At 35.9% G+C, this 13260-nt stretch overlaps 1 protein-coding gene across 1 annotated transcript in view; it reads right to left on the bottom strand.

Annotated features, from left to right (window-relative positions):
* The window catches only part of dpy (dumpy), a 307368-nt gene that overhangs the window by 75571 nt on the left and 218537 nt on the right, over nt 1–13260 (bottom strand). Inside the window, exons 13-15 of the mRNA XM_067768302.1 lie at nt 3578–3721; nt 3342–3410; nt 3189–3266 (exon numbers count right to left, since the gene is read on the bottom strand). Coding sequence (XP_067624403.1) covers nt 3189–3266; nt 3342–3410; nt 3578–3721 — 291 coding nt within the window. The remainder of the gene's footprint in view (nt 1–3188; nt 3267–3341; nt 3411–3577; nt 3722–13260) is intronic.

The following is a 13260-nucleotide window of genomic DNA, read 5'->3' as shown; positions in this document are numbered from 1 at the left end:
GACTTGGTGATAGTAGTTCAATTTAAACTTTTTGCCAAGGTTTGACAAATTTGTAAAGCTTTAATGAAAGTTTCAAGGTAAGACAAGGTATATCTTTGCCCTCTTCTTAAGATGTGCTTTGAGCAATTATAGCTGAGCTTTTCAAACATTCTTTGAAGCGAACTATGCACAAAGCATATACGTATGGGAACAAACTTTTAAGCAACCTTAAGCTTTTTGATGAATTGGAAGCTTTTTAACATCCTTAGCCATGGTCTTTTGGTATAAGAATAAGAGAAGCATGCATTTCGAAAAAACATTCCTAAGCAAGATACGCATTCGAATTTGCTTCAACCCTGGCATGCAAATTGTCTTAAAGAATGTATAGGACAAAGTTCACAGCAAACATGCAAAACTCATTCTTGACAAGTTTGGGAAAGAATGTACAAAAAAAATTGCATATACCTTTTACACACTCCGTATCGCTTCTATCACCTTCGCGACACATATTACGACACACTCCCAGCACGCACAATTGCTTAGAACCACAGTTAGTATGATCTGTACAAGGGTTAATAATCATTGTGATATCAGTAGTGGTATTTAAGGTGCTAGTTGTTGTTGTAATCGGAGTTGGACTTGTGGTTATTGATGGCATAGCTTCATTTTGAATGATTTTACTTGTCGTTGTTTCACCCACACCCACATCTGGACGCGGCTTAGGCATCTTCGTCGTAATTGGCTCGATTGTTTCATAAACGAATGGTGTGGTTGTACCACGGACAGTTGCACGCTCCGTTGATTGCTCTGTTATTGGTGGTGTAATCACCGGAAACATGGTTGTAACCAAATCTTTTGCACCCATTGTTGTTTGCGTCACATCTTTCATAGGTTCAGTTACCATAGTTACTGGGAATGTGGAGCGTTGCGTGGTCGTAAGGAGTGTAGTGAAATTATAGTCAAATTCATTCGAAGTATCGATGCGTGTCGTTTTCATTTTGGGTGTGGTGGTACGTGCATCAAACGGTCCCTTATTATCCTCACCACGACGTGAGCTACTACTACTCGTTGATACCGATGAAGTGGACGATTTGGACGAGTAGATTGTGGTGATAGGCGTAGTTGTGTGCTCAGATACAGTGCTGGCTGTAATATTATTCTCACCATCGCGATAACCTTTTGGTGGACCAGTTTTACTCGTTGTGTTTGAGTCCAAATCAGTATTTGTTTCTGTAGAACTTGTAATGCCTTCATCAAACATTGGATTTTTTGTTGTAATATCATCAACGTTGCTCGTTGTTGTATCCGAAGAGGTAGTGGTTCTAGTAGTAGTTGTGTTGGAGGTGACGCTAGGGGTGGTGCTCTTGGTGGAAGTGCCAGTTTTTTCTGTGTGATCTTCGGTGCCGGTGGTGGAGGTGGTGATTATGGTTGTAACATCAGTGATTGGGTTAGATGTGGTGGTGGTGGTTGTTATATTTTTAGTGGTTGTTATTGTAACATTTGCTATTTGTTGTTGTTTGTATGTTTTATTTGTACATATATTTACAGGTAACGTGAGGGATTCGTATTTTGAAAAAAATATATACAAAAAAGTGAATACACATGAAAATATTTACATTAAATTTAAATGCAACAAAATGTGTGATAATAAAATGCTGCGAATAAAAACTAAACAAAATTTTTAAGAGAATATAAGCCAAATAACTAAAAACAAAATTGGAAAGGATTTAGAAAAAAAACTTTTAAATGGAATCCAGGCCGAAAAATGTTTGACAATAAAATATAAAGAATTACAAAAAAAAAAACAATTGAAAAAAAATTTAAACAATAATGTAAAAAAGATTAAAAGATGAGAAAGTAAATTGTAAACAAAATTCAAGCAAAAATTTTATAAAAAAAATTAAACTTACAACAAATATCGACAAAATTATGAAAAACTCAATATAAAGTGTATAAAAAGGAAAAGAAAATTAGTGGAAAAAATTTTGGTTTTCAAAAATTTTGACACAAATAAAAAAACGAAGTACAAAACAAAAATAAAAAAATTTTTAGGCCTTGAAAAATATTAAGAAGCTAAAGCAAACAAGTTGAAAAAAAAAAAAGAATTATAAAAAAACGAAGAATTTAAAATTTGAAAAAAAAATAAAAAATCGTTAAAAACAGAAAAAAAAATTTTACAAAATAATATAACAGCAAATTAAAACCAATAAAGGTACGAAAAATTTCAAAGTGAATAAATCGATAGTTTTGAATAAAAAATAATAATAAAAAAATTTCAGAATGATAAAAATACACTAAGAAAATATATACAAATATTTTGAAACAAAAATTACGAGAATTTGAAACAAAGTTTATCAAAATTATGAAACCAAGTACAGACATTTAAGAAAAAAATAAAAGTAGCAAAATAAATGTTGGATATAATAAAAAGATAAAAATTTTAAAAAAATTATAAAAAAAATATAAAGGTACCAAAAATATCAAAATGAATGAATTTCAAAGTTTCGAACAGAAAAAGTTTTAAATTAAAAACATTTCAGACTATTGAAAATAAACTAAAACCCTAAATACAAGAACTTGAAATAAGAAAATAAATTTCTTTGAAACAATATCAAAACAAAAACGCAAGCAAAAATGCGGAATAAAGAAAATAAATTTAAAAAATAAATGTAAAAATAAAAATAATAGAAATATTTGAAAAATATCTAAAAAATAATTAAAAATATTGCCTTAAAAATTAAAAAAAAAACCAATTTAAAAAACTAATAAACGTTGGCAATAATTTCCAGAAATGTAAAAATCCATAAAGCAAAATTTGAATACACAAATTAACAAAAAGATAATACAAAATATTTGAAACTTAAAAAAATTTTAATATAAATAATTTGGAAATTTTGGGAGAACAAATATAAATATCTTAAAAAAAAATAAAAAAAAGCAATAGAAAAACAAAAATTAAACAAAATAATTAAAAAACAAAAATATGTATAAAGTATTATTTTGGGAATTCTAAATATTTACAAAATTTTACCAAATAGGATGTAAAATTTTAATTTCTGATGAAACTATTTACAGTTATTGCTGTACAATTAAATTTGAGTAGCGAAATTTCGGTTAATTTTGTGCGTTTTAGAAGTTTTTAATTATTATATTAAATTCTAGTAAAAAGGCAGCCAAAATTAATATTAAAATTTTCAAAGTGCACTCACCTTTGATGCAGGCGCCAGTTGTAGGATCACAGTTGCTGCCTGGTGGGCAATGTTCACAGCCCGGTGTACGTCCAGTAGCTGTAAGAAGAAATGATGACAACAAATAAAATTTTAGTTGTTGTTGGAGTTGAGCTTAATATTAAAAAATCATACTTTGATGACAATTGCAGCCATCGCATTCGAAACCGGAATGACAATCAGCTTTGGTTTGGCATTCGCAGACTGTAATAAATTGTTCAATTGTATAAATAGAAATTTTTTTGTGAAAAATTTTTTATTTTAATATATTTAAACGTCAAAAAACATAAATTTTTTTAAGAATGGAGATGACTAAAGTGTTTTACAACTACGACAAAGGTATACAAAGTAATTAAAACTTGCCAACTTACCTTTTGAGCAAACCGGTTGATGTTCGATCACCTGACACTCTTGCTCACGACTACAAGGATTGGCGTACGAACAAGGATCCAAACAAACGCCATTGACACAAGAGCGTTGTGTTGGGCATTCATGGCTTGCAGCGCAACCGATTTCTGTTGAGTGAGCGGGTGAGTAAAGCACGAGAAAAAAAGTGGAATAGAGGGAGTGTGACGGAGGGGGAATTACGTTATGGGTGATAGGGAAAGAGAGGAATAGAAAATAATTTACGATTAGCTAAACGTTAATACAAAAAAAAAAATATCAAATATTTTCTTAACAAATATGTACTAAATAAGGAAAATCAAGCAGTCATTCATTGTTAAAAATATTTTTTTATTCTATCTTGTGAAAGCTAATTTTTTTGGACGCCGATTTGTGTGGAGTTAAAATTTTATTATTTTTTTGTTAGTGTGAAAGATTGACATCGTTGTTTATATATTTTTAATCAATAGTGTTTGTTACTAATTGCTTATTAATTTTTTTTAGCAATATATTAAAAATAAAAAAATCTCTCAGCCTCGTTTCTTAAATCTAGTTAAAGCGTCAACATGCAGCAAAAGCGTATTTTCTTAGAAATAAATAAAAAAAAGTGCCAGCCTAAATGTTTTAAAAAATAAAAACATTTAAGTTAGTAAAACTATATTAGAGTGGAGCAGCAAGCTGTTCGATTATTTAAATTTTAATTTTAGTAAGCCTTTAACCCAAATAAAGTAAAATTGTACAAATACTCGATTTGTAAGACCGTCGCCTCTTTTTATTAGTATTTAAAATTAAAAAATATTTTTTTTAATTATATAAAGAAAATTATTTTAAAAAATTCTAAAAGAAATGTTTAATCAATATTTACATATTTATCAGCCTTTTCCGATATTTTTTGTAACCGTAAAAAGTTTTTTATTAATGTATTAAAAATAAAAAATTATTTTAATCTGAAATTTTTTTTTTTAATTTTTTTGTGGTTAGCTAAATTTTTATCTGACGTCATTTCTAATTTTCTAGAATTATTTTTCCTTAAGCAATAAAAAATTGAGTTTATTTGATTATTATTCTTTATTATATATCTCTTTGATTTTTAATTAAGTTAAACGATATTTTTAAGAATTAAAAAAACTATATTTTACTAAACAAAATTTTTAAAAATTAAATAATTTTTTTTATGTTCAAAACATTCATTTCGATTTTTCCAGCTATAAGTCAACCATTTTTAATAGTTTTTATAATTTTTTTTTATATTTAACATATTTTGCTTTTTTTTCAATTATTTAAAGTTATATTGTTTTAACAATAAGTAAAATAAAATATTTTTTTTTTTTTAAATTTTTAAACAAGTTTTTCATTTGACATTTTTTTTGGTACTAAAATTTTTTATTCTATTTTTCTACCCATCCATTTCTTTTTGAAATTTTTAAATAAATCCTTATAAAGCGATTGAGAGAAGTAATTTTTCTTTAAAATATCTTTTTTTGGATGACATTTTGGTTCAGTTTTGGAAAATTTTTTGATTAAGTGTTTTTTTAAATTAACTTTAACATTTTTAAGCACAAATATATTTTTAAGATCACAAGAAAAATTAAAAAAAAAATTTATTTCTGTCAAACTAAGTTTTTTTTTGATATTAGTCCAAAATTGGTTAAAAAATGTTTCAATATTTTTTATTATTTCTTTTTTATATCAAAATATTTGGTTCTTTAATCACTTAAAGACATGTTTCAAAGCAATAAATAAAAAATAGTAGTTTTTAATTTACAAAAACAAATTCTGTTAAATTTCCTAACTTTTTAATTTAGATTTTTTCAATTATTAAAAAAAATTATTAATTTTATATTGTCAAATATTGTTTTTGTGGTTGGGTAATTTTCTAACTAGTCAATATTTTTTATACATTTTGTTAAAAATGGGTTTCTAGAGCAATAAAAATAAATTTATTTTTATTAAAATATACTATTTATTTTTATTTATTTTTATTAAAATATACTATTTTTATTAAAATATACTATTTTTATTAAAATAAATTTATTTTTATTAAAATAAAAACAATATTCTTTTCTAAATTGAAAAATAAAATGTCTAGTTAAATTATTACCTTAAAAAAGTTTCTTAAAAAAAATAAGATATTTCTCAACATAAAACAAAGTTTATTTTTGTTTTTATGTCTAAAGTTCTTTGTATTTATTAAAAATTGTTCTATTTTTGGTGGTTTTTAATAATTAAAATATTTTTGGTAATTGCTTAATTTTTTTTGATAAACTATATAATAATTTAACAAAACAATCCAAAAAAGTTCAAAGTATTACGTATTACGAAAAAAATTATGGTTAGTTAATGTCTTGTGAAAATTTACACTAAAAAAAGCATGCAACAATTACACAATTACTTAACACAATTTGCAGTAAACAACGAACTGATCGCGCATATGCTTAGTACCGTTATTTGTCTTTTATTACCAACATAAATTGTTGCTTAAAACCACACGAAGGGCATGCGATGATGGACGACGAAAGTGAGCGAAAATCGAGCTTAGACCATGAGCTGTAGTGAGAGTGAGAGAGTGATATGTATGCAGATGAGAGTTTGCGCTTTCTTAGAGCGCAATCAGAACAAGAAAAAAGTTGATGTTTTTATTTTGTTCTTTCAACACTGTTTTTAATTCAAATAATGAGCGAAGATCTATCAAAATATTTTAATTAATTACACATAAAACACATAACTAAAGAGAGAAGATACACGGAAAAAAATACACAAATAATTAAACATATAGAGAATTTTTGAACTAAGCATTCGACATTGAACTAAAAGTACTAACATGCAAAACGAAGCAAAAACTTGTTTGTGATATTCCCAACAAAGTCCAACGGTGAGAGATTTTATGTTCCAAATAAAAAACGAAAGTTGAGAAACAGCTGATCGATGACAAGATCTGCTAGCAAGGCGAATTCATTACAGGTGGTGTTATCCCATCAGCTGATTGCTTCTTCTTGATAATTTTCCATACAAAGCCTAGTACTACAACATGTCAGTTAATCGAAATCAATGAACATTTTATTTTTACTTGACATTCTTCCGCACGGCGAATTGGTTGAATTCGCTTTGCCACCACCTAGTATAGATTCGCCTTGATCTGCTAGTGTACGCTTACAATTTTTTCCATGAAGCCATACATTTTGCCAGAAAATTAGCGATAACACAAATGTGTAAAATAGGTAGAGGAATATGTGAATAGAAAGAGAACGTGCGTTGTGGGCTTGTGGGATTAAAAAGAAACAACGTCTCAATTGTGTTGTTAGTGTAGAAATGAGAAAAACTGAATTAAGCATGAAAACAAATACCAGCAGGATAGCCTAGTGGTTAAAGGCAACTGCAGTTTCACCATGTGATTCACCATTCGAATCCCGGTGAAACCTTTGATAACATTACAAAATTGCCTGATGATGATTACGTTGGCAGTTTTCGAAATGGTTCCATCGCAATATGCCAGTAAATGTTTCTTTCTTTTCAGTTTCTCTTAGAAAACATAATAATTGAAATTCAATTATTATAAACCGGTGTTAAGCTCATGAATTCTTAAATATAAGTATAAACTTAACACACCATTAAACAAACATACATAAATCCAACAAACATTCAGGGAGCGAACACAGACAGGAATAACATAAATGAGCGGCAAAGTCACATACAATATTTAAAATAATTATATATAGAGAGAGAGCGAGACAGCGGGTGGGGAGAGGAGGAGGAGACATATTAACAAATACGAATAATAATGATTGTTTTCAAACATGCATGAGTAACCTTAAATTGTATATGAATGGTGATTGTGGAACATATTGTGAAACGTATTGTTAAACATATTGTGGAATATATTTAGAAAGAACCCATTTGCATTCCAGAACTCTGCCGCTCGACATTTATAGACACCAGAAGAAAGTGTGGCAGAGAAGAGAGAGCAGACGTCCTTCCGGTATTCCTCCACCGGGCGTCGCTTTGAAACCGTATACCGACATAACAAAAACTCATTGCATGACATTTAAAAGTGTTGCTCTTCTAAAGATTTTTCTTTTTTGCATTCTCCATCTAACTAACTAGAATGAGCAGTTGTTTTCTCGTAAACATGCTTCTTTGTGAGAATTACCTGCTATTATATGGCAATCGGGTGTATGTACATCGGCTGCATTATCACAAAAGCACATTGGAACATGGTTTATTGTACGACAGATCATAAAATTAGGACTGTACATGCGACAGAAGGTCGGCAAGAGTTGGCAAGGATTAATGCATTCACCCCGTAAACAAAATTCTTCGTACGCACAGTCATTGTCCGTCGCGCAAGTTTTTCCGAATTTGTTTGTCATGGTAGATGGTAAATTGGGTCGTTTTGTTACTGCTGTCTCATGTAGAAGAGGTGCTTTGGTTGTCGTCAATACTTTTGTTTCAGGTGTTGTCAGTGTAAGCAAAGCTGGCGTTGTAGATTCCATATAAAGGGGTGTGACTGTAACTGTCCGTTGTGTCGTAGGTATTTCTGTACCATATCCAATTGGTGTAACTATTTCAACTAAATCTTTAGTGGTATTAGGAGTAACAGTAATAACGCCTTCGGTTGTTGATGTGACTCTTGAAGTTGCAAAATACTTAGACGTTGTATCGTTTGAAGGAACCTTAGTTGTATGACCAGAAGGTGCCAATTCAGCACTAGATGTTGTCAAAAATGTGGCTTCACTTGTATGTGTGGTCGATTCATCTAATATTGTGGATCCTTGAGTTATTTCTGTAGTATAAGCAGCTGTGGTCTCTGCTATAGGAACCTTGGTTAATGGACCAGAAGTTGTTGTTATACTGGTTTCAACTGTAGGTGAGGTCGGTGCTCCTGGTATTGTGGTTCCCTCAGTTGTGACTTTTGTGGTATAGGTAAATGTGGTCTCCGCTAAGCGTACCTCGGTTATTGGACCTGAAGTTGAAGTTGTTGTTATTTTGGCTTCACCAGTAGGTGTCGTTGCTAATCCTGCCGTTGTGGTTCCATCAGTTGGTCCTCTTGTGGTATAGCCAAGTGTGGTCTCTGCTAAGGGAACCTCGGTTATTGGAGCTGATGTTGTTGTTACTTTGGCTTCACCCGTAGGTGTCGTCGCTATTCCTGCTGTTGAAGTTCCCTCAGTTGTTACTCTTGTGGTATAGCCAAGTGTGGTCTCTGCTAAGGGAACCTCGGTTATTGGAGCTGATGTTGTTGTTACTTTGACTTCACCCGTAGGTGTCGTCGCTACTTCTGCCGGTGTAGTTCCCTCAGTTGTTACTCTTGCGGTATAGCCAAGTGTGGTCTCTGCTAAGGGAACCTCAGTTATTGGAGCTGATGTTGTTGTTACTTTGGCTTCACCCGTAGGTGTCGTCGTTACTCCTGTTGTTGTAGTTCCCTCAGTTGTTACTCTTGAGGTATAGCCAAGTGTGGTCACTACTAAGGGAACCTCCGTTATTGGACCTGCTATTGTTGTTACTTTGGCTTCACCCGTAGGTGTAGTCGCTACTCCTGCCGGTGTAGTTCCCTCAGTTGTTACTCTTGTGGTATAGCCAAGTGTGGTCTCTGCTAAGGAAACCTCAGTTATTGGAGCTGATGTTGTTGTTACTTTGGCTTCACCCGTAGGTGTCGTCGCTACTTCTACCGGTGTAGTTCCCTCAGTTGTTACTCTTGTGGTGTAGCTAAGTGTGGTCTCTGCTAAGGGAACCTCGGTTATTGGAGCTGATGTTGTTGTTACTTTGGCTTCACCCGTAGGTGTCGTCGCTACTCCTGCTGTTGTAGTTCCCTCAGTTGTTACTCTTGTGGTATAGCCAAGTGTGGTCTCTGCTAACGGAACCTCCGTTATTTGAGCTGATGTTGTTGTTACTTTGGTTCCCTCAGTTGTTACTCTTGTGGTATAGCCAAGTGTGGTCTCTGCTAAGGGAACCTCGGTTATGGGAGCTGATGTGGTTGTTACATTGGCTTCACCTGTAGGTGTCGTCGCTACTCCTGCCGGTGTAGTTCCCTCAGTTGTTACTCTTGTGGTATAGCCAAGTGTGGTCACTACTAAGGGAACCTCCGTTATTGGAGCTGATGTTGTTGTTACTTTGGCTTCACCCGTAGCTGTCGTCGCTACTCCTGTTGTTGTAGTTCCCTCAGTTGTTACTCTTGAGGGATAGCCAAGTGTGGTCACTACTAAGGGAACCTCCGTTATTGGAGCTGCTATTGTTGTTACTTTGGCTTCACCCGTAGGTGTGGTCGCTACTCCTGCCGGTGTAGTTCCCTCAGTTGTTACTCTTGTGGTATAGCCAAGTGTGGTCACTACTAAGGGAACCTCCGTTATTGGAGCTGCTATTGTTGTTACTTTGGCTTCACCCGTAGGTGTGGTCGCTACTCCTGCCGGTGTAGTTCCCTCAGTTGTTACTCTTGTGGTATAGCCAAGTGTGGTCTCTGCTAAGGAAACCTCCGTTATTGGAGCTGATATTTTTGTTACTTTGGCTTCACCAGTAGGTGTCGACGCTCCTCGTGTCGTTGTAGTTCCCTCAGTTGTTACTCTTGTCGTATAGCCAAGTGTAGCCTCTGCCAGGGGAACCTCGGTTAACGGAGCTGATGTTGTGGTTAATTTGGCTTCACGCGTAGGTGTCGTGGCTACTCCTCCCGTTGTAGTTCCCTCCGTTGGTACTATTGTGGTATAGCCAAGTGTGGTCTCTGCTAAGGGAACCTCCGTTATTGGAGCTGATGTTGGTGTTAGTTTGGCTTCACTCGTAGGTGTCGTGGCTACTCCTGTTTTTGTAGTTCGCTCAGTTGTTACTCTTGTGATATAGCCAAGTGTGGTCTCTGCTAGGGGAACCTCCGTTACTGGAGCTGATATTGTTGTTACTTTGGCTTCACCCGTAGGTGTCGTCGCTACTCCTGTTGTCGTAGTTCCGTCAGTTGTTGAGGTATAGCCAAGTGTGGTCACTGCTAAGGGAACCTCCGTTATTGAAGCCGATATTGTTGTTGTTTTGACTTCACCCTTAGCTGTCGTTGCTACTCCTGCCGTTGTAGTTCCCTCAGTTGTTACTCTTGTCGTATAGCCAAGTGTGGCCTCTGCTAGGGGAACCTCGGTTATCGGAGCTGATGTTGTGGTTAATTTGGCTTCACCCGTAGGTGTTGTGGCTAATCCTGCCATTGTAGTTCCCTCCGTTGGTAATCTTGTGGTATAGTCAAATGTGGTCTCTGCTAAGGGAACCTCCGTTATTGGAGCTGATGTTGTTGTTATTTTGGCTTCACCCGTAGGTGTGGTCGCTACTCTTGCCATTGTAGTTCCCTCAGTTGTTACTCTTGTGGTGTAGCCAAGTGTGGTCTCTGCTAAGGGAACCTCCGTTATTGGAGCTGATATTGTTGTTACTTTGGCTTCACCCGTAGGTGTCGTCGCTACTCCTGTTGTCGTAGTTCCGTCAGTTGTTACTCTTGAGGTATAGCCAAGTGTGGTCACTGCTAAGGGAACCTCCGTTATTGGAGCTGATATTGTTGCTACTTTGACTTCACCAGTAGCTGTCGTTGCTACTACTGCTGTTGTAGTTCCCTTAGTTGTTACTCTTGACGTATAACCAGGTGTGGCCTCTGCTAGGGGAACCTTGGTTATCGGAGCTGATGTTGTGGTTAATTTGGCTTCACTCGTAGGTGTCGTGGCTACTCCTGCCGTTGTAGTTCCCTCAATTGTTACGCTTGTTGTATATCCAAGTGTGGTCTCGGCTAAGGGAACCTTGGTTATTGGATCTGATGTTGTTGTTACTTTGGCTTCACCCGTAGGTGTCGTCGCTACTCCTGTCGTTGTAGTTCCTTCAGTTGTTACTCTTGTGGTATAACCAAGTGTGCTTTCTGCTAAGGGAACCTCCGTTATTGGAACTGATATTATTATTACTTTGGCTTCACCCGTAGGTGTCGTCGCTACTCGTGTCGTTGTAGTTCCCGCATTTGTTATTCTTGTTGTATAGCCAAGCGTGGTCTCTGCTAAGGAAACCTCCGTTATTGCAGCTGATGTTGTTGTTTCTTTTGCTTCTCCCGTAGGTGTCGTCGCTACTCCTGTTGTTGTAGTTCCCTCAGTTGTTACTCTTGTGATATAGCCAAGTGTGGTCTCTGCTAAGGGAACCTCCGTTATTGGAGCTGATATTGTTGTTATTTTGGCTTCTCCCGTAGGTGTCGTCGCTACTCCTGTTGTTGTAGTTCCCTCAGTTGTTACTCTTGTGATATAGCCAAGTGTGGTCTCTGCTAAGGGAACCTCTGTTATTGGAGATGATATTGTTGTTACCTTGGCTTCACCCGTAGGTATCGTGTCTACTCCTGCCGTAGTAGTTCCTTCAGTTGTTACTCTTATGGTATAGCCAAGTGTAGTCTCGGCTAAGGGAGCTTCTGTTATTGGAGCCGATGTTGTTGTTGTTTTGACTTCACCCTTAGCTGTCGTTGCTACTCCTGCCGTTGTAGTTCCCTCAGTTGTTACTCTTGTCGTATAGCCAAGTGTGGCCTCTGCTAGGGGAACCTCGGTTATCGGAGCTGATGTTGTGGTTAATTTGGCTTCACCCGTAGGTGTTGTGGCTAATCCTACCATTGTAGTTCCCTCCGTTGGTAATCTTGTGGTATAGTCAAATGTGGTCTCTGCTAAGGGAACCTCCGTTATTGGAGCTGATGTTGTTGTTATTTTGGCTTCACCCCTATGTGTCGTCGCTACTCCCGCCGTTGTAGTTCCCTCGGTTGTTACTCTTGTGGTATAGCCAAGTGTGGTCTCTGCTAAGGGAACCTCCGTTATTGGAGCTGATATTGTTGTTACTTTGGCTTCACCCGTAGGTGTCGTCGCTACTCCTGTTGTCGTAGTTCCGTCAGTTGTTACTCTTGAGGTATAGCCAAGTGTGGTCACTGCTAAGGGAACCTCCGTTATTGGAGCTGGTATTGTTGCTACTTTGACTTCACCCGTAGATGCCGTCGCTACTCCTGCCGTTGAAGTTGCCTCAGTTGTTACTTTTGTGGTATAGCCAAGTGAGCTCCCTGCTAAGGGAATCTCGGTTATAGAAGCTGAGGTTGTGGTTACGTTGGCTTCCCCCGTAGGTGTCGTCGCTACTCCTACCGTTGCAGTTCCCTCAGTTGTTACTCTTGTGGTATAGCCAAGTGTAGTCTCTGATAAGGGAACCTCCGTTATTGGAGCTGATGTTGTTGTTACTTTGGCTTCACCCGTAGGTGTCGTCGCTACTCTTGTTGTCGTAGTTCCGTCAGTTGTTACTCTTGAGGTATAGCCAAGTGTGGTCACTGCTAAGGGAACCTCCGTTATTGGAGCTGATATTGTTGTTACTTTGGCTTCACCCGTAGGTGTCGTCGCTACTCCTGTTGTCGTAGTTCCGTCAGTTGTTACTCTTGAGGTATAGCCAAGTGTGGTCACTGCTAAGGGAACCTCCGTTATTGGAGCTGATATTGTTGTTACTTTGGCTTCACCCGTAGGTGTCGTCGCTACTCCTGTTGTCGTAGTTCCGTCAGTTGTTACTCTTGAGGTATAGCCAAGTTTGCTGTCTGCTAAGGGCACCTCGGTTATCGGAGCTGACGTTGTTGTTACTTTGGCTTCACCCGTAGATGTCGTCGCTACTCCTTCCGTTGAAGTTGCCTCAGTTGTTACTTTTGTGGTATAGCCAAGTGAGCTCCCTG

Source organism: Eurosta solidaginis, chromosome 2 (assembly GCF_040869045.1).
Source record: "Eurosta solidaginis isolate ZX-2024a chromosome 2, ASM4086904v1, whole genome shotgun sequence".
Classification (NCBI taxonomy): domain Eukaryota; kingdom Metazoa; phylum Arthropoda; class Insecta; order Diptera; family Tephritidae; genus Eurosta; species Eurosta solidaginis.
The sequence above is the reverse complement of the archived record's forward strand: the minus strand, read 5'-3'. Positions and strand labels throughout refer to the sequence as shown.